We start from the raw sequence: 21862 nt of genomic DNA, 5'->3' as shown, positions 1-21862 counted from the left end.
GTACTTTGCAACAGAAAAAGCCTTTTCCTGAAGTATTGTTTTTATGGGAAATTAAACAATAAACACATATCTGTTCATTTATTTCCTCCCAGACTTTGGTTTAAACCTGCTTTGTTAGAATTCTCCTTACATCTACAGCCTAGGTCGGGACCACCCTGTTTTGCCCCTCTTGCTTCCATGAATACATTTCTTGATGAATACAGGAAGAAAATGTGGAAGTGCCAAAGGAAGATTTTTGCATGTGCAGTATCCAAGGGCCTCCTTACAAAGGTCCTGGCTCAGAGGTAATGCTGACAGCACTGGCGTGCTCACCGTGCTGCCATGTCCTTGGAGCCCTGCTCGGTGCATCCCCGCAGCTGATTGTCACCCACATGTCATTACTGTGACGTGGGCTTGTGGCAGCCTGAGGATGTGTAAAGAGGGATTGTCATCCTGCTGTATTTTACCAATCCATGCATGTAGGAGTTGATAAATTATTTAGTCGATGAAGTTGGATGTAGATGTGGAATTTTATGTGCTCTGCAGTACTGGCTTAGTATGAGAGTTCCCAAACGTCGGGCGGCTGGAGTTCCTGGGCTCCTTGTAGAGCTCAGAGCATCACTAGTGCCTGTCACTCTTTTTCTACTGTAATTATTTAGACAAGGCACTTTTTACTACTGTAATAATTTTGAGTGGTGAAAAGAAGGAGTAAAATTTGAACTCTGGCCCTGAAAATAAGTATTTCTGAACATTCCTATTCCACATTCAAAATAACAAACACACAGGTCTTGACATATTAAAAAATGTTACTTTGTGAATGGACCAGAGAAGGTTAATCTTAATAAAGTTACATTTTTTGCAACCATCAAGTACATTTACTTGCTGGATATTCCCTTTATAATGGAGCTGTCATCAATACTGGTACAGTTTTTTGTGGGTGAATTTTCAGACCCACTTCTTCTCCCAAGCTGTGGTGTTTGCGTGTCAGACACTTAGCATTACCATGAGCTAAGGCATAGTCGTAATCTATAATTTAGACATATGAAAACCAAATTAAAATTGCATTACATGTGTGGTTTAAGGTAACACCAGAATTTAGTTTGAAATTCTGTCCTTATGTCACCTTATTGTAACTAAGGAAATGTAATGCTTCAGAGAATTTTAATTTCTATGGGCTATAGGAGCCACAAAGACCAAAAAAGCTCTTGGCTACCTGAGACATAGAACAGCCTCTAGGGATTATTAATTCTTCTAGATTTTTTTGTATGTTTTGCATCCTTTTTTTACGGTATTGTAAGCCTGGAGATATTTTTAGGAAGGCTTTAGATACAGTTTTTGAGGCACTGCAAGACTGTCACGAATGATGTCAACTTGGTCCTTCTTTGAGATTCATGTGTGTAGTACTGTTAAAACCAGAAATAGATACTGTAGATAGTGAATTGAAACATGTTTTGAAATAAATATTGCTGTGAACTTTGTGTAGTTGGATAGGCACTGAGTTTTTTTGCATCATATTACTGAAGGGCACAGGATTTTATCTGGATCTGTTGGGGAGAAAGCTTGAGTTATCACTTGGCTTCAAAAACAACAAAAAAAACCTCACCCCCAGACACCATTGGTGCTTTTTAAAGAGCTGAAGAAATCTGTTTTTGTGCCACTGGTGAGCCATCTGTGGTCTTTAAGGAGGAAATGTTTTTGTTTGCATTAAGTCTGAGGACTGATGTCAGCATGGGTAATTCAGCTGGGCTCATCTTATCCTCTCTGTGGACACCTAAGTGGCCTCTCTTTATATCTCAGAGAAACAACTTTGTCCTCTCCCATTAACACAGCTCTAAGTGTATTTTGAACTGGAGGAGAATTGTAGCTTGTATGTAAAAGGTTAATATAAAGCAGAGTTAGTTTATACAAATCCTCGTGAAAAAGGTTACTGAAAATTTTACAGAATAACTGCAGAGAAGTTGGGGTTTTTAGTGGTTTCTTGTTGATTTACTGGCAGGATATATGAGATGATTAAAATAATGTACTGATGCCAAGAAAAAACATTGAAGAGGTTTGTTCCTTTTTCATTTCTTAGATTGAATTAATGGGATGAAGGAGAGCAGAAAGTGGGACATAGAAAGGATTGCAGGTGAGAGACTGCTGTCAGTGGGCGTGAGCAGTGTTGCTCCTGTTTCAGTAGGCTGTAGAAATAAGAAGTAGAACAAATTAAATCAGTTATCTTGTATAAATGAAGAAACTGACGATGGAAACAAGCACAAGCAAGTGAGGCCATCAGAGCAACTTGTGAATAAGATGGTGGAATGTAAAATTTGTTGCAGAACTAGTTCAATATTAAAGGTATGGAAGGTGTTGAATCAAGGGTATCAAAGAGAAAATGGCATTTGAAGGGACTGGAAGGATATGGCCACTGAAAGGGGAGAGGTGGGAGCTGGAGAAGTCCTGTTTCAGAGGACTGGGGACCTGTTCAGCTCTTTGATTGTGTGGTCTTAGTTTGGCAATTTGGTTTCACTTTTAAGACTTAAGGCAAACATATTTGTTGGTTTTTTTTTTTTTTAACTGGCTTCTTGTGACAGTCCAGCTTTTTGTGTCATCTGAGAAAGGAAAATTGCTGTCCTTAAACCACTTGGGTACGATGGAGACTGAGCAGGAGTGTTTCCTAAGGCTCAGAGGTTACCCAGTGTCATCACCTTTAATGCTTTTTGTGCGTTAATGGGTTCCAGTTTACAACAGTGAAAACCTCTTAATGGAAAACCTCAGTAAACAATAAACAAAATGTTCAATAAACATGCCTTAAAATTGAAAACTTAGAATTGTTGTAAAGCTGGTTTTCACAGGGAGGTGGCTGAGTTGGGGGTTCTACAGTGCCCCAGCAGCCACACATGTGCCCTGACACCGCAGAGCTGTGCTCTTCTGGTCCTTGGGTGTTTCATGGAAAAGAAATCCTGTGTTGTTTCTGAATATTAGTCTTGCTGGCAACGTTTCAGGGTACTTCAGAAAAGCAAATAAGGTATAAGGTTACTGACAATCTGTAAAACCAAGGATAGAAAATTTGCTTATACAGCCTGGAAAAGGACAGACTGTTCTCTCAGAGGCTGATGCTTCTGCTGTGTCCAGACTGCATTGATTGGTTGTAAACATCCATCTGGGCTCCTAGAAAAACTGATAAAAAACTTTGCTGTCAAGGAGTATTAAAGAAAGTGGCAAACCTTTTGATTCTTTATTGCCCATTTTCTTTCCATTAATTTGAATTTGGAATGGACCAGAGGAGTTCAGTGGGTTGTGCTTCCTTTTTTAGTTTTTTCCTCTCCGTGAGTCCTTTGGCCACTGTTCTTACTGTGGAATCTTTCTGAAGAATTTATGTTTAATAAACATACAATTTACTGCAGGTTAAAATACAGTGGTGAAGCTTCTTTTATACATAAAAAAAGATAATTCATAGATTTTGTGTTCCTCTTTCAAGATTATTTTGCAAATTCTTGTTGCCTGTGCCTTTCCAGCATGTGTTTTTAAGTTACCCAAAGCGTAATAGTAAACATTGATACTTACCTTCAAAACTTGTAGCACAAAGACACAGATGTGGCTTTTCCTTAGGGCAAAGATACCAGCAAATTCTAAAGTAAATCACTATGGGAATAAAGAATGAAGAGCATGGTCTCTGCCAAAAGACGTTATACTGATTTCTTTCCATGGGGAAAAAAATGGGAAGTAGAAAAGAAAACTGTTTCAGTTTGGCCAGTCTGTGACAAATCTTACCTTCTGACTTCTGTGGTTGCCTTTCTCTCTATTTAAACTCTGCAATGACTTTGTACAGCCTTTATTTTGAAAAAAATGTTCCTAGGGAGCACACAAAGGGAGGTTGTCCTCTGTCTGACCATCACTTTTAGTGTCCTTTTCAGACGAGTTGATGAGCAGTCATCTCGTCAAAGGTCACATCATTTGCTCTGTTGGACAGAGCATGTGCAATCTTGAAATCTGCTATAGCAAAATTAGGTTTTAATTTAATTCCCAAGTATTCTGTGTGACTTCACTGCTGAGAGTAAATGGTGTTTACGTGGGAAGCAAATGTCACTGCAGACATACTGTCCTTGGTCTGCTGGCCTGTGATTTGTACCCTGGATCAAAACTTACACTCCAAGTAATTTCAAAATTACAGGCACGAGACTTGGTGTAGATACACAACCTTGTACTCACCTTTGTTAAACTTTACACTGTTCTTGCTGGAGAACAGTGGGAAACCTCAGCTGTCTCAGGGAGAAACCATCACATCATTATTTTTCTCTTGTTACCAAACTACTTTTAGAAATTCAGTACTTCTGTATAAAACCAAGATGTCCTGATGTCTGTTAAAAACAAACAAAAATAATCAAATAAAACGCTCTTTTAAAGTAAACTTTGTATTATGTAATAGGAAAAAAGGATAGGTTTGGGGGTTGCAGAGGGTTTTGGAGTTTCTCTGGTTTGGCAGCAGGAATGCTGCTGTCCCCCTTACATTGGTGCTAGGTGACTGCACCCATGAAATCGATGGAAAAAGCCAAGCTCCTGGTGGATCTTTGGAGTTTTCATCTCAGGTTTTCAAGGCTGCTGTGGGGAAAGTTTAGTACTGTGTGCATGACATTTTTTATTAAATGTTGCTGAGTGCTGACTTTTACACTCCCATGTCCTCTCCTCCCACCTCTTCTCTTTCCTGGCTGAGGTGACTGGCTATGGCTGTGTCCTGGAAAATGAGATGGGATCAGCCTGTGAGCCATCTTCCAAAATTTCAAATTCCTTTAACAAAAAACAAATCCAGGCTGCTGGTGCTTCTGGGTTTATGTGGCATGGCAGGCTGGTGCTACCATTAGGATGAGCTTCCGAAGGATTTGGTCTCTTTTTCTCTCCTTTTTCCCTCTTGCAGTTTGCCATATTGTTTTAAAAATTCCTTGTTGATCCAGGATTTTTTTGGTGTAATCGCCAACTGTGTTTTCCTGACTCAGTGGGGGTGCAGAGCTGTAGGTGGCTGCACCGACAATGACTTTTATTTTCTTAACTTTCTTTCTGGTTCAGTTCTGAATTGCAGTGTGGCATTTCAGCAGGGGGTTTGTTCCTAAATATCCCTTTGTTGGGAAAGGTCAGTCACAAGGATGCGCTGGCACTGATGCAGGGACAGGCTGTGCCAGCATATCAGATGCACTCATATTACAGCTCCAGATGATCTCTTCTTGTGAAAAAAAAATAAATTGTTGTGGTTCGAAGTGGCAAGTAAGTTTGTTGGAGTGTTTATTAGGATGTTGTGGATGTTTAAGGTTCTCCTGTCTGGGAATGCTGGGGCACACAATTAGCCAGAAGATGTTGCAGATATAAACATCTGCATCCAAAAGCATCTAATATGGGCATTGTTGAACACTGATACATGGAGCTTGTTTCCCAACACAGGATTTTTCAAGATACTGATGCTGTTGTAACAAGAGTTTTTAAGTTTTAGAAAAATAAAGTCATAGTCACCAGGAGTTAAGACAATTTAATATCACTTCCAGCAACTTCCCTGCCACAACCAGCAAGAGCTTCCCGTGTCTGTTATCATGTTGGTACAGAAGCATCCTCTCCTGTATCTTGCTGCCTAGTGAGCTCTGCAAGAAGGAACAATCACTTTGGGTAGCAAAAATGACATACAAAAGACAGAAGCTGTGATTTATTTTGTGAGATTGAGTAGAGTGGCAAGCAGTACTTTAAAGGTCACTTGTCTCCAATAAACCTTATCTCTCTCTCAAATTTAAAGATATATTGTGATGTTTCCTTGCATCCAACTTGCATTAAATGTCTTTTGCAAGAATATACTGCAGAGTCCAGCAGGAGCATAGTGCTTTTTAGGTGATGGAAGTGGGGTGCTGGCAGGGGGATTGAAGAGCAGTTTTGATTAATTAGTTGTTTAGAAATACTCCTTTGGGAAGGCTAGCAATACTTTTGAGTTGGTCATCAGTGGGTTTTTGTGAAAATGACACACAAAATATATGCACAACCTGTTTATTTTGAGAGCCATTGTCTAGTTCCATCAGTACTTAGCATTACATAATCACAGAATGGTTTGTGTTGGGAGGGACCTAAAAGCTCACCTTGTTCCGAGCCCCTGCCATGGGCTGGGACACCTTCCCCTAGACCAGGTGAAGCCCCACTTCTCAGTCTAGGTACAGAAAACAGTGTTCATCACAAGACTCTTAAAATCTCAAATAAGTTAGGAAGGACAAACTGTATGTGGCAGTGTGTATGTGTGGGTGCTGGGACGTCTTTGAGCTGGAACAGGCTTTAACAGCACCAGTTGTTGGTGAAGAGCAGACACTTGCCATTGTTCTCATGGGAAATCCTGCAGAATTGGTTCTACTCTTGGTCCTGCTCACTGTTTTACTGGAGCTGTTTTGAAGATTTGAGAATCTGGATAGAAGGGAGCTTAAATTAGATTTCCTTTTATCAGTGTTACCACAGTCAGCATGGGATTTGCTCACAGATGAAAAGATTGAAGCTGAAGTTGGAGCTGTTGGTTGGAATAGGGAGGTTGTAAAGGTGGGGACAGGCTGAAGTTTTCAGAAAACCTTAAGCTAGAGGCAGTGAATCTATGGGCTGATTTGTTCTGTCATTTCCTAAAACTCCTTGATGTTTCAGTTCCATTAACCTTCAGCATTTCAGTAACTGCCAGCTGCCTTGCCCTGTCCATTTGCCAGTGAGTGCCACAGTGCTGGTGAATGTGACCTCCCTGGCAAGTGGTGCTCTGACCTTGCTGGGTTGTGGCTCTGGGAGTGTGGCTGGGGGCACTGCAGGGTGCTCCAGGAGCTCTGACCTTGTTGGGTTGTGGCTCTGGGAGTGTGGCTGGGGGCACTGCAGGGTGCTCCAGGAGCTCTGACCTTGCTGGGTTGTGGCTCTGGGAGTGTGGCTGGGGGCACTGCAGGGTGCTCCAGGAGCAGGGTCACCCTGCAGCACAGGCTGCTCCGTGAGCGCTGCCACAGCATAGGAACATCCTCCATCCACACCCAGGTATCACTGGTGAAATGTTGGTTTCTTAACCAATGCCCAGGTGTCTGAGACTTTAGGGAGGAGAATATCATGCTTCCTGCCTCGTGCCCGTTGGGAGCAGAGCCTGGAGAGTGCTCTTCTGTGTGTGGCACAGAAATGGGTTCTGTATGCACTGTGCCATTTCGATTCCAAAAGTAACCAGCCAGTGCTCCAGACCAGAATTAAATCAGATTATAATCTCAGCTTCACTATTGCACATTTTATTGTAATTGGGAGGTCACATCTTGGTATATGTCAGCTCTTCCCCATGTGCTGATGGAGAAGGTTGCCTGTTGGCCACTGGATTGAATTTTGTCACCTGAGTGCTTTGACCTTTTTGCTGTTCTCAAATCCTGAAAATAGGTATTTTCCTGTAGAACTTTTTCTGGTGGCTAAACATAGGCTTTAAAGTGTTGTGTTGCCTTTGTATTTAGATCAAGTTCACTGCAACTTAAGCTCCCTAACTTTCATTTTGCCAACCCCCTTTCTTTTTCCCCCTACTGCTTGTATGGTTTTTTTGTGTGATTTTGTGGGAGTTTAGCAACCTTTTGCTTTTCAGACTTCCTCCTTTTCATGTGACCATAGATACAAATTTACAGGTTGGTTATTTTATACTTTCTTTTGTTAGGAAAAAACAAAGCTAGAATAAGGTAAAAATTAGGATAGTGAAGGAAGAGTGGTGTTTTCTTTCATAGCCAATATGGATTGTTGTTTTTGAGTAGTGATTGCCAATGAGAATGTCATTGGGATTTGCAAGGGATGCAAGATCCCTCATGTTCCTTATCACAGTTTTGATAGTAAAATTATGTTGCATTTGTCAGAGGGTCTCAACATTTTTCTTTCCTGGGTGTGGGGAAAGTTTGGCAAGACGTGTGGTGCCACCTATGTTTTCCAAAAATATGTGAACTGGTATTTGGTGAAGTATTTCTCTTGTGTGTTTTTCAAATAATGGACATGGAATTGTGATGCTAAATCAAAAGCTGTTTATAATTTCTCTTAAGTTTAGTCAGTATTTATGAAGTTGATACCAGCTCAAGAGTATTTTCCAGTACTGTCCTTTAATTTGTAGGACTGAGTAGCTGACACAATTGCATGGAATTTGGTTTGTTTTACAGAAGAAATCTTTCATTTTGATGACAACAGTTGATGTTGTCAGAGTAGTTTTGGACTTTTTCTGCATCAGAACTTTTTCTAAAAGAAACAGTATATAAGAAAAAGTATATAAATGGTATAATTTAGAAATGATAAAACCACACAGAGAATCTATGATTCCTTGATACAATGGGCTTTTCATATAGTTGAATATAATTTTTTAAATTTTTAAATTATAAATTTTAAATTTAAATATTTTAAAAATAAGTATATGTGACAAAAAATAAGCAGTTAAATTAAAGGACTGTTTATTTGACAGTATCCCATGCAGCTCTGAGTCTTTAAAAGCTACTGCTGGTTTTTTTCAGTAGAAAGAATATGCTTGTGAACTTGAGTTATGCACTAAAATTTAGATATCTGCATGTGTTCATTTATGGATAGTTTTATAAAATAGGGGTGCTGTTGTACATAGCTGTACCCAAAATGGATAATATTCTTTCTGTGTACTCATTTCTTTAAAGAGGATTCAAAGCCCCTTACAGACCAAACATTTTGTTAAGATTACTTTTTGTTCTACGTTGATATTTTCTAAAGGGTATTCCTGAACTAAGGTGCATAAATTGAACTTATAAAGAGGAATCCTGCTTCTTTATAATGGATTGCAACGACAGCTAAGGTTAAATACTATGGGCTGTGTGGCCAGTATCACATATTTGTCATCTTGGGGTATGTCACTTAACTGTAAATATCCCAGACCTTTGTTTAATAGAAAGGTGCATTGTTTTCCATCAGTTTTATGAAATGTAAAGTGTAATTGGGTCAGCTTAGTCTAAACTAGCTTTTTCTCAAAATGTATTTCAAGTTACAGGTTCAAATTCTGTTTGATTTTGATTCAGTAATTTAGCAATTCAAATACAAATTTAAATGTGTGACCAAAGTTTTATGAAAAACTCTTTCTTCAAATCAGACTTACACATCTTGTTTCCCTTTCTTTTTCCTGCCTTTCCCTAAATTCATTTTATTTACAGCTTCCAGCTGACCTTACCAAGATGCATCTCACCGACAATCCTCATCCTCAGGTGATGCATGTCCCTTCGAGCCAGTCAGGATGTAGCATTGCCAGTGACTCTGGGAGCAGCAGCCTGTCTGATATTTACCAGGTAAGAGTCCTTTGGTTTCATAGTTTTCCTTCCTTGATGTTAAAACTACCAACAAGATCACACAAGACTCACCACTCCCACAGACATAGAAATTCAACAAGCTTCTTGCAAAGCTCTTCTTGTTTTTTTTCACATCTTTCTGTACTACCAAGTGTGCTGTGACTTTGGAAAGTAACATCTGTTGATTCATGGGATCATTTTCCTTTCTGAAATGGAACAAATCTCTTGAAATCAGCCTGGTGTTTCCAGTACCGTCCTCGATTATTTGTCTTTATTGCTAATGGCAGATGTTCAGTTCTGCAAAGAAAAGCGTGGTAATAAACCCACTTTGCACTAATTGACTGTGGAAATTCTAGTGTGGCTTCCTGACAGTAGAAGCTGGCTGAAAGTCAGAGATAGCTTCATTTGTTTACTGATAATACACTTTATAAGTTACCTGTCTCATGTCAAATCACAGAGCTTGTTTCATGGGTGTTTATGTTCTGGTTGATGAGGGGACTCAGCTTGGGTTTGTGTGGATCAGTAATTTCACAGCTTTTCCACTTCCAAGTTGTAATCTGACCACAATACAGAGTGTACAGCAGTTTTAAGCATGGTGTAGGTATAACTTGATTTTAGACACCTGTTCCTTTTTCCTAGGTCCTGCCTGGATGTTATTTCTGTACTGGAAACAGATTAATGATATCTATTTATAGCGATGTATTGCTTAGGGAACTTGAAAAATAAGACATTAAAGCAAAAATTATTTTAGAACATTAAAGGTGTCTCTGAATTTTTGTCCTATTTAATCTACAACCTTACTACTTCCTTTGATTTGTTTGCTGCCAGCTACATCAGGAGTAGCTGGCATCCCTGAGAGAGCCTCTCCAAGATGCTCCATGAATTCTCTTATTTCTGAGAGGCTGTGCTGGAAGATGGTGTTTTGTATCTTGATTATTTTTACCTTTTAAAAAATTTTCTGAATCAAAACTACATCAGAATTGATGTTAGGTTAGGGTTTAGGATTGAGAGAATCAAAGAGCCTACAGCTTCAGGAATGGTGGGGCTGGAAAAGGCCTGCCAAGGTGATTGATTGCTGCAGAGCCACAACATTGCTGCTGCTACGTTTTCTGATGCGGACCAGCTGTGGTGATGGGGATCTCAGCCCCAGCGACATGCTGCCCCTAGGTTTGGAGATAGGGTTGAGAGTGTCACAGATCTTACAGCTGCATGGTGTTTGAGTTGCCTGCCTGAGTAGTTTAGAGAGGTTGCTGTAAGTGAAAATTACTTAAAATATACTATTGGTAACAAAGATACCACTCCAGCAATGATATCTTGTAATAAGTGAATAGTCTTTATCATGTGTGATTAATTACCTTATGTCTACTCATCCGTAAATGACAAAAGAGCATAATTGCTAAACAAATAAAAGCTATATAAGTAAAAGAAATGATAGAGTAACATATTCATATGCACTATAGCAAATAAAATGTGGTGCTAGCTGTTTTGTACACTAAGGAATAACTAATATGGAAATGACTGAAGATTTTGTGTTAATTTTTTTGGAGTTAGGACTTTCCAGGTAAGAATTTACATTTTGGTGACGTTCACCTGTCTGGTTTTGCATCCTGAAGGAAATGAGGATATCTGTTAGAGAATTTCTGGGTGGCCAGGTTGATGCCAAGGCAGGGTTACCACTGTCAGATTTGAGTTAAATCTTGAAAGATAATTTTACAACCATGTGTGATCAGAGCTATAGTGACATTAACTGTGAAAGATAGCAGTAGAGAATCAAGCGTTTGGTAAGCTTTGGGTGAAGAGAAGACATCCCACAGACATGTCATGAGTGGGGGAAATCCTTAACAACCCTAGGTGATTTTCTCCCCTTTATTTTTTTAGTGATTTTTTAATATCTCATTGTGATCTGCCTAATGTGTAAATAGTAATCTATTAAAAGATTTATTTTATGTGCATTTATGTATTTTATGGGTTATACTGCAGTACCTGTAACAGTTAGTATTGGAGAATTCTCTTGCTGTTTGTCAAAAATCTCTAAGTGATCACTAGACACTGCTTAGTAATAGATAGATGTTGTATAATAATGCCATTGCACAATATTTAACACATTATATTGCTTCTACACATCAGTATAGACAGATTTTTGAAGTCACTAACAAGAAAAGTGATTTCCCCCAATAGTCATCATATTATGAAGGTAGAGAGTATATTTTAAATGTAATAAAGCTACATTTGGTGTGATGTATTGACTCAATAATGGAAAGCATTTTTGGTACAGCAAAATACAGCTTTTCATGTAAAAGTATTTGGAAACTGATGCTTTGCTTTTGCAGTCAGCTTCATATGTATCATGCCAAGCTTCACATGTCAAAACTCTTTAGGAATATCATTAGTGTCCCTAAAATTCTGAATACTTTTGATCAATGGAGCCTTGAAATGACCTTTTGAATTAATGATATCTTAACATTAATTTTTACAGTAAATAGTACAAGCATCATTCCAGAATCAGAAAATATGATTAGAATGGTAGAACCAAAGAATGAAACCATGTTTTATTAAGATACGTATGAAACCATGTTTTATTAAGATACGTAAAGATTTTCTCTTCATCTGTGTACACTGCATTCATCAGTAGTGTTGAAATGAGGTTTCACTTGGTACAGTTGTGTCTCAGTCCAGAATAAAGCCCATTTCCAGTTCAACAGGAAATGATGAATGTAAAGCTTAAGGTGAGATCAGAAGAACATTCCTGCCTGTAAGCTCTGCTGTGGAGACATTGTGTTAAATCCTGAGTTAGTTGCAAAAAGTGATGAAAATTTGTTCTTCTCTCTTGTCCTGTTGCTATTCCTTGTTGGAGATTCCATAGTGTTTCAGAGAGTGTTCTGGTGTCTGAAACATGGACACCAAAATGTCCAAATGTGTGTATTGTAAATTCCAGCTTGCTTGGAATACTGCAGAGCAGTTCTCTTTCTGTTGCGCTGCAGACCTTTTTTAATTAATGAAAGAAAAAGTAAGTTGTTCCCTATGATTTTTAAAGTAACTTCTTTCTTGAAGGGGATTTAAATTTTTTTTTTTATTCTTTCAACCTCTTTCTGAAAGTACATTTAATTTCAGAACTATAGTCTTCAGCTGAAAGCAGGGGAAGCTGGTTGGTTGTGCATGCAGTAGTTGAAATGCAGGCTTGTGCAGCTGCTTTCACCTGTTACAGGGGTCGTCAGGAAAAAGAATTCAACAGGTATTACACAGGGAAAACTTTCTTTCTTTGCCCTTTTATGGGACAGGGTCTACAGTGCCCAGCCAGAGGCACACAGGGAATCCAGGTTGTCTCTCTAGATGTGATTGGACAGGGTCTCACTTTAGCTCTCAGAAATGATGTTCTTGTATCAATACCTGGGAATCATCTTCTCTTAGCGACCAACCAGGTTTTTTCCTACCTGTTTATTTCTGTGAGTACTGTGCTGAAAGTTTCTCTCTCCTTCCACTTCTTTCAAAATCCTTCATTTATCACTGTGGGAGGGAGTATGTACTCTCTGTGGGCAGCGACATCATTGTCCAGCAGTAATTCCAATTGCGGTTAAGGCTTTGATATTAGAATGGATTATCTATAAAATATTTATCAAGGATGTATATTTTAATAGATACCTGTGTGTCATGGACCCGATCCTGGAAATCCATATTTGTGTGAGATTTGAGGATTGCACCTTCTGGTTTCATTTTGTACATCATTAGTTCAGAAATGTTTATGTTAGGAATGATTTTTGTATTTGATAATGGAAACAACTGGAGTATCGTGGTTGGGAAGAGCACCTACTTCTGCAGATGGCTTCATGAGCAAAATCCTTCCTGTTCCTTCCAGCACTGCCTGACCTGCCAGCATTCTGTCAGCCATCTGCATGGAATCTTTGAAACACAGTTGGAGGACCTGCTCCTATTTCATAGTTTGATCAAAAGATAACTTATTTATCAAGAAAGGAGGTAGTTTGTCTATTTTCTATACAGGATATAAAAAATTCTGTGGAACCTGGAGTCTCAGCTTTTCTGGTTTAGCATGAGCCTGTGCAAGTGAGGATTGGTGCTGCTGTTTGTCTTAGCATGGAGAAGTTGGTATAAATTGTGACTATTTAGATGAAGAAATGCTGGAAAAGTCCATGAATAAAATGCTGTACTGATCATGTGCTGCTGAGACTCTCCAAGTACAATTTGCACTTGGGCTTAATTCCAAAACTGTTAATGTGAGCTACAGAAGCCAGTAAAGTGATGTAATGTAAAATAGATTTAACTCTCTCTATATTGTTACCCTTCTCTGAAAGAAATATATACATATATATATATTTAATTGTTTAAGCTTTATTTATTAGGTTTGCTGGCTAATTACCAAAATGAGGACAAACTCCACAGCCCAAGGTTATATCTAAACCCCAGTATTTTTTTTTCTGGTGTAGGAAGACAAAGCTGTTCCTCTGTGCAGGTATTGGGGCTCACATCAGCATGGAGTGTGTAGGGAGATGAAGACAGTGAAATCTGGTGTGATTAAATCACTTAAAATGATTATTGTTTTATGTGAGGCCATAAAAGCAGGAGAGCAGTGACCAAGTCAAGACCTTCTGGTTAAAATGAAGCACAAGAATGAAATGCATACAGTGGAATCAGGGGCATGTGTCTTGGGAGGAATATAGGAACACTGCCCAGACGTGTAGGGCTGGGATCAGGAATGGCAAGGCTCAGTTGGAGCTGGATTTGGAAAGGGATGTGACAAAAACCAGAAGGGCTTCTACAGGTACATTAGTCAGAAAAAGAAAACAAACAAAAAAAAATCCAGATTGAAATTGTGCTTCACTCCCCGACTAAATAAGGCAAGAGAACTGATGACACGGAGAAGGCTGAGGCACTCAGCAATTTTTGTCTCAGTTTTCACAGGCTGCTCTTCCCACATCTCTCCACTCCCTGTACATCAAGGCAGGGATGGGGGGAGCAAAATCGTTCCTGTGGGAAGAGAAGGTTGTGTTTGAGACCACCTGAGGGTCTGAACATACACAAGTCCACGGGACCCAAGGCAAAGCACTGGAGGGTCCTGAGGGGCTGGGCTGGTGGAACTGTGGGAGGCACTCTCCATCTGGCAGTTGTGGCAGTCATGTGAGACCTCAGGGATACCTTATAGCATCCTGTCAGTACTTCAAACAGGTTTATTAGAAAGCCTTTTTACCATGTCCTGTAGTGACAAGGACAAGGGACAATGGCTTTAAACTGAAAAAGGTGGATTTATTTTGGATATAGGGAAGAAAATCTTGCCTGTGAGGGTTTTGAGACACTGGTACAGGTTGTCCAGAGAAGCTGTGCTCTGCCCCATTGCAGTGTTCAAATTTGTCCTGTATTGTGGATGTTTTGTAAACATACAGGGTACTTGATGCCTTAGTTCGGTGTTTTTGTAAAATCTCAAGGATTTCTTCAGAGTGAAAGTGAGTGTTGTAAATATGCTCATTTAAAAACAAACTCTATTTTCTGCAAGTTTCTATATAATTGCTATATACTTTTCAGTGACACATCTTGTTCAAATTTCTGAATTTAAACAGAAAAATGATTTGCATTCTGGCTTAAGCTTTAAAAAAAGTGACTGAGCAACTACTCTGTAGAAACTGAGAATTTGAAACTTTTTTTTCCCCTTCCATCTGTTTGGAAATTTATTTTCATGCCATTACATCATTTAAACTGTACAGAAGGAATTACTGCAAATGATTCCTATGTGACTCCTTTTGTTGCTGGTATTTTGTTCTCTTCCACTGTTGTCTTGTGTGTCTGCTCAGTGTGATGTCTGTGTTGCTATCTATTGCTGATAGTAGAAATGGGTCCACAGGTATTGGGTAACCAATGGTATTGCTAAACTATATTACTATTTTGTTAATACTCTAGACTCAAACTGTGAAATAACAACATCACATGAATTCACAAGAAAGAGAGAATAAATGCTGTAAAATGAGAATCTAGTAGATTTCAGAATGTGTTTTCTCAGTGTTCAGAAAGGGAGCTGTTATAGATTATAGTTAGACTTGTTGGTCACATAATTTGAGTTTTTAAAATTAGCTACCACGGACCATAAATCATTGAACTGAGGATATTGAACTCTCTGTCTGATTGATGTTTTCTGTGTAGGCTACAGAAAGTGAGATGGGAGATGTTGATTTAACGGGTCTTCCGGAAGCACCTGTAGACTCTGAAGATGAAGAAGAGGAGGAGGATGAAGATATTGACAGAACATCTGATCCACTTCTAGGGCGAGATGTTGTCCGAGAGTGCCTTGAGAAAGAGCCTGCAGACAAAACTGATGATGACATCGGTGAGGAGAAAAAATACAGTAGTAAAATTTACATAGGGCTACTTCATATAACATCTATAAGAGAAGCATAACCGAAAACTGTTTAATGAGTTAATTTTCAATATATATCTTAATAATTGAATGATGTCTCACTTGGCTATGTACTTGAATGATCTTTACTCATAGTTGAATGATGTCTTCTCTTTCCATCTGAGGGAGTATTTGTTCTGAGAATCCAAGTATTTTGAACAGCAGTCTCTCTGATGTACAAGATGTGGGGTTTTACAGTCATTGTTTGCATTGTTGTAATGGGACAGGTAGCAAGGTAATTGTGACTGCCTAGAACTGTTGAATTAGTTATTAAATAGCAAAGAGAACATATTATTACTGAGTATAGGTGTACTTGACTGTAAACTGCAAAACAGTTAAAATGAAGAAAATTTACTGCAGTGTTTGACTAGAAGTTGGCAGGAATTTCAATAGCAAAATTTGCTTTCTGCTGTACTTCAGATTGCATCTCTGAAGACTGGAAAATAATTTCATGCTCCTGTCTAGCTTATAATTACTGTACGTAGGGGTATTTTTAATTTTTCTAAATGTTTGAAACTGAAGTGTTTTTACCCAGAGCTAGACTGCTGCCATGAGAGTCAATCAGAACACCAGCAAGGCTGTGGAGCTGAGTTCTGGCTGTTGATGACAAAGTGCACACTGGGCTCTTTTAGCCACAGGCACTAATAGGGAGTATGACACAACTGAACAATTTTTGATTGAATTTAACTGGAATTTTATAGACTTGTAGAGAGTAGGAATCCAAGGAAACCCTGGGCTTTGCAGTCATCATACCAATATTTCCTTTCTCCAACAGAACAATTACTGGAATTCATGCATCAACTCCCTGCCTTTGCGAACATGACCATGTCTGTGAGGAGAGAACTGTGCTCAGTGATGATATTTGAAGTTGTAGAGCAAGCAGGAGCCATCATACTTGAAGATGGCCAGGAAGTAAGTCACTGATTCCAGAGGAGGCATTAAATCAGTCAGTAGTCAGGTTCTGATAGGTGCCGTGAATCACTGTCTTGAAATCTCTCTTCCTGCTTGGATCAAGACATCTGGAATGGCATTTGCTGTTCATCCCTCCAACCAGGGATGAGGTAGACTCATCTCTGGTAGTGACTAAATGGGTAGTCAGGTAAAGAATGTTCATTCTCACTAAATGGTACAAATCTATCATAGCAGTTAGCCTACTTATTAAGAAAGCAATCTATTCATCAGCATTTCTCCCTCCAGAATCAGTTCTGAAGTGAATGAAGAAAGCTGAAAACCTTCCTGTTTCAGTCTCTATCTCTTGCCTTACAGTGCAGTTTTGATGAATTAAATGTTGCTGAGAGGTGATAACAACAAGCTGGAGGATACAAAAATGAGACTTTCTGAGATTAGAGTGTACAGAAGTTGTTGAATTAGCTTCACTTTTTATATGTATTTTTTTTTTTTCTTCCTTTAGCTTGATTCTTGGTATGTTATTTTAAACGGCACAGTAGAAATCAGCTATCCTGATGGGAAGAGTGAGAGTCTCTGTATGGGAAATAGTTTTGGGATTACTCCCTCTCTGGAGAAACAGTACATGAATGGCGTGGTCAGAACCAAAGTAGATGATTGTCAGGTAAGGTTGCAATTCTGTGTAACTACCTCTTATTTGTAAACCTCTAATAAAAGAAACCAGATTGGAATGGGTCCAGAGAAGGCTGCAATAGTGATCTGAGAACTGGAGCCCCTCTGCTGTGGAGACAGACTGGGAGAGTTGGGGTTATTCAGTGTGGAGATGGGGATACTTTAATATTGTAGATACTTTAATCACTGTTGTTGTCCTTGGGGACAGTTTGTGTGTATAGCCCAGCAAGACTACTGGAGGATTCTGAACCATGTGGAAAAAAACACTCATAAAGTGGAGGAAGAAGGAGAAATTGTGATGGTAAAGGAGCACAGGGAGCTGGATCGCAGTGGAACCAGAAAAGGACACATAGTTATCAAGGTGCATTTATTTCTATGCTTTCCATTAATTTATTAAACTTTTATTTATTAGTAAATAGAAAAAATTTCAGTTTGAATTTAGTATAAATACTCAGTTTTGTCTGTGTCAGCTCAAAAAACTACTTCCATTTCCATTTTATAAAGTTGCATACATTGTAACCTGTTCAACACACACTGAGTTTTGTATTGGGAGCATCCTTTGGGGTCTTTATGACTTTTTTTTCTAATCTGAAAAAGGAACTTAAACTGCTTACTAAAAAATAAAATGAAGGGAAGTTACTAATTGTTTTAGCCAGGTGTTACCTATGCAAAATGTCAAGGCTGAGAGAAGCAGGAGGATTGATTTAAACATGTTGGTGCATTTTCTCCTGAGTTGGCCATAACTGAACTTTCTAAAGGGATTATACTGTTCACGTGGTTTTATATTGAATTACTTTTTAGGGAAAGTTAGTGATGAGAGATACCAGTTATTTTTTTCATTTCCTTTTTTAAGGCAACACCCGAGAGACTCATCATGCACTTAATAGAGGAGCATTCTATTGTGGATCCAACCTACATTGAAGATTTTCTTTTAACATACAGAACATTTCTAACAAGTCCCTTGGAAGTTGGAAATAAACTCTTGGAATGGTTCACAGTGGACAGCCTCAGGGATAAGGTTGGTTGGAGTCTAAGAGATTAATATTTTTGGTGAAAATATATTTAAATTAATCCTTTTTTGTATTGCTAATAAACTAGGATAAATAAAACCAGGTTCCACTCTGTGTGCACATTCATGAAAATCCTTGATAGTCTGGAACTTAAATCATGTCAACTTGTTGATTCTTAGCAAATGTTTTTATGTGTTCTAGCCTTGAGCTGAGGAAGTCCAATATACTAATTTTACTAAAATTACTAAATACTAAAATTTCTTAGAAGAAAGCTTTTTATTACCACAACTAGAGCTTTCTTTAAAGAAATCATTAGGGTGCTTTGAAAGGTAATTTTCATGAACAGTGTGAAGAAGGCTTAGCTGAAGATGGATTTATGCACCAGTAATTACTGGGTGATGTAGTCAGTATCTTTTAGGTATAAAAATACTTGGGTTTTTAAATTTTTCATTTGCTCCCACAAATGAGGGGAAAGAGAAGATGATTGTAACTGTAAATGTATTTTTTCCTATCAGATGCAGTAATCTGTTTTACGTTCTTCTTCCATGTCCAAGTATTCCTCTGTATTTATAGATTAAAGTTTATAGGAGAAGAACTGTAGGTACTTTTATTTATATATATGTATACATAATTTATTTTGTTTTTACAGGTTACCAGAGTAGTGTTACTGTGGGTGAACAATCATTTTAATGACTTTGAAGGTGATCCTGCCATGACTCGATTCCTGGAAGAATTTGAAAAGAACTTGGAAGATACGGTAGGAGCAAAAAAGAATGAGTGTCACATTTTCTGGTGCTACATATTTCAGTTTCTGAGTTTTACAGGTGCCTAACAGCTGTAGTCTCTGAGTGTAACAGTTAACAGGTGGCTTTTAACATTGGACATATTTGTTCTTAAGTATAAATTAAAATACAAAGGCCATATAAAGGACATAATACCTATGTCACTCACTTAGGAGTTTTTTGCATTTCTGCAAAAGAGGACAAGGTTTATTTAATAAGATCTGAAAATCTGGAGTAAAAAATCTGTTTTCTGGCACTTGGGGTATTTTTTATAACTGTTTTTCTACTTCTGATAAAACAAACATTGCACTGTATTTTGTGTCTTCTGTCTTACAGAAAATGAAAGGCCATCTCAGATTGCTGAATATTGCCTGTGCTGCCAAAGCAAAATGGAGACAAATCACCCTGCAAAAACCTTCCAGAGATTCTCCCCTGTTTTTCAGCCTTCTTGGAGGCAGTGACAAGGGGTTTGGTATTTTTGTAGAGACTGTGGAGATAGGCAGTAAAGCAGCAGAAGCTGGACTTAAGCGTGGTGACCAGGTAAAAACAATTAGTTAATTTAAAATATTCTGTTTCACCCACCTCCTGATTGTTCTCAACAGAAATGTTTTGCTGTGTACACACTGGCAAGTGTGGGACTGCCACAGCTCAACTTCTATTTATATCAGTTAAATGGGTTTCTATTAAATAGTTTCCAAAATATGTAAAATATTTAAATGTTCCAAAAACAGAATGGGAAAAGAAACCAAGTTACGGTTATTTTTTGAAACCTTCTGATTGGTGATATGTTTACATTGAAACCATCAGATTGTTTTGTGGCATTGATTCTCACCTAATATGTTTGATCCCAGCTCATTGAGGTAGATGGAAAAGTGACAGGTGACACTCAGTGAAAATCCAGCTTTTCAGGTGATACTTGTTCTGTGGTTGATGATCCACCATTTTTGGTAAATTGCAAGAATGTCATGTTATCATAGAAAACAAAATGCTTATTTAAAGCATCTTTCAAGTAAAAATTGAAGTCCTCACCTATTTACAGGATATAACTTCTCTGATATTATGAAAATAGTTATTTTACATGGAATGTTTTCATTCTGTAGCTGCTGTAAAGATATGGTAATTTCTGTGAAGTCTTACTGTGCCTGTATTATCACCTTTGTATTTGTAAGTCTGTCAGACAGATGTTCTCCTAATAGTCAAATTTTTATTTCTTGAAGATAATGGAAGTAAATGGACAGAATTTTGAGAACATTACCTTCGTAAAAGCTCTGGAAATCTTAAAGAATAACACACATCTCTCCATTACTGTAAAAACAAACATTTTTGGTGAGTAGACTTTATGGATGATATATTTTTATGTGTGAAGGAAAAACTCCACTCCTTCTGACTTTATAAGTGCAATAGGGTTCCACCTTCTTTTTTCCAACTTGCTCTTGAGGTGAGAAGTGGTGCAGAAGTCCCCTCGTTGTGCCTCTCTTTGCTTGGATAAGTTCTCCTGTGCCAAGGGCTGCATGTTGGGTGGCACAGAGCCAGCACAGGCAGCTCTTCAACTCCCTGAGAAATCCTCAGATGACTGTTCAGGCTGATTTAGTGTCCCTCCATGCACTGGGGCTGAAACAAAGCCAAGGGATCTGGACTAAAAATATTTTTGCCAAGAAACAGCAAAAATGTAAGACTGTGATTTTGTAAAACTTTTTTTAATGGCTGTAAGAGTAAGAATTTTATAATTGAAAAGGGGATATAAAAAGTGGCATGGCATACAAATGTTGGCTTTTAATTGTCATCATGAATATAAACACCTAAATACCTCTTTAAAATCTCAGTCAAATCATCTGTTCTTTTTCCATAATCTTGCTCAGGCAACAGAATAACAAAAGCTGCAGAAAGAAGGAGACTGTGCACAGAATAGCTCCTTCCTCTGTAGTTGCATCCGTATCTTCTGATGGTTTTCGTTTCCTATTTCCTTCCTCCAGTTACCTGCCCTTGCTCACTATCGATTTTCTCTTCAATTTTTGTGCTATGTTTATCACTCTGCATCTAAAAAGGTTTAAGCCCTTAGCAGTTGCTTATTAGCATAATACAGAAAAATCTTGAAACCACCAGTGTCACTGGTGGTCCAGACTAATGTGAAATTACATGAAATGAAGCATCAGTATAACTGAGGCAGTAACAGGTTGTTCATTTGTTTTATAAATGTGAACAACATATATTTCCAAGTGGGTTCTAGTCTCCTCCTGCTAGCTGATAGAATTTCAAGGTCATTTCTCTGATAAATTTTAATGAATTAATATCTTGAGGCTTTTTTCAGCAGTGATTCTTATCCTGACTTTTTGAGTGTTAAGTGTCTGGTACTGACTATGAGCAATTCCTGTTGTTCTATTCAGATCTGTACTGGGAAAGCTTGTAGCCTTAGCTTTTATTATACCACAGAAATGTACCATTTAATTGGATTTTCTTTTGGATTTTTATACAGAAAATCTTGGTTGCCTTGCTCAAAGGGACAATATGAGTAATTTGCTTTATTTTCAGTACTGTATTCTTCCAGTATCATCATGTTTTCAATGGAAAATACTTGATTTCTGGCTTGAAAGATCTTCAAAAGATTTTTAAAGGATCTTTAAAGAAATGATGTTGAGAAGACAATTCAAACATTTTTTTTTCACCTTATATATGTGGAGAGAAACAGAACAAACCCCCTATAATTTCCATGGAATTCTAGCCTTGAGAATGTCAGACATTCTACAAACTAGCTTGGTTTCATAAGTGCAATAGGAAATTTGATGCAGCTTCTGTTCAGTAGTGTTAGTAGAAGCAAACAAAGACAGTTTGGGAAAATACCAGTCT

At 38.2% G+C, this 21862-nt stretch overlaps 1 protein-coding gene across 28 annotated transcripts in view; it reads left to right on the top strand.

Moving 5' to 3' along the window:
- Positions 1-21862, top strand: part of RAPGEF6 (Rap guanine nucleotide exchange factor 6) — a 123113-nt gene that overhangs the window by 66261 nt on the left and 34990 nt on the right. For all 28 annotated transcript variants that reach the window (XR_015276679.1, XR_015276681.1, XR_015276680.1 and 25 more), the window contains 9 exons: positions 9120-9251; positions 15396-15579; positions 16424-16560; positions 17060-17218; positions 17435-17587; positions 18080-18244; positions 18886-18993; positions 19355-19558; positions 20236-20344. Coding sequence is in view for 24 of the 28 variants with exons in the window: in XM_086851612.1 (XP_086707738.1) it covers positions 9120-9251; positions 15396-15579; positions 16424-16560; positions 17060-17218; positions 17435-17587; positions 18080-18244; positions 18886-18993; positions 19355-19558; positions 20236-20344 (1351 nt within the window). In the remaining 4 variants the exon portion in view is untranslated. The remainder of the gene's footprint in view (positions 1-9119; positions 9252-15395; positions 15580-16423; positions 16561-17059; positions 17219-17434; positions 17588-18079; positions 18245-18885; positions 18994-19354; positions 19559-20235; positions 20345-21862) is intronic.

This window comes from Cyanistes caeruleus, chromosome 15 (assembly GCF_971803275.1).
Source record: "Cyanistes caeruleus chromosome 15, bCyaCae1.hap1.1, whole genome shotgun sequence".
In the NCBI taxonomy this organism is placed as follows: domain Eukaryota; kingdom Metazoa; phylum Chordata; class Aves; order Passeriformes; family Paridae; genus Cyanistes; species Cyanistes caeruleus.
The sequence above is the reverse complement of the archived record's forward strand: the minus strand, read 5'-3'. Positions and strand labels throughout refer to the sequence as shown.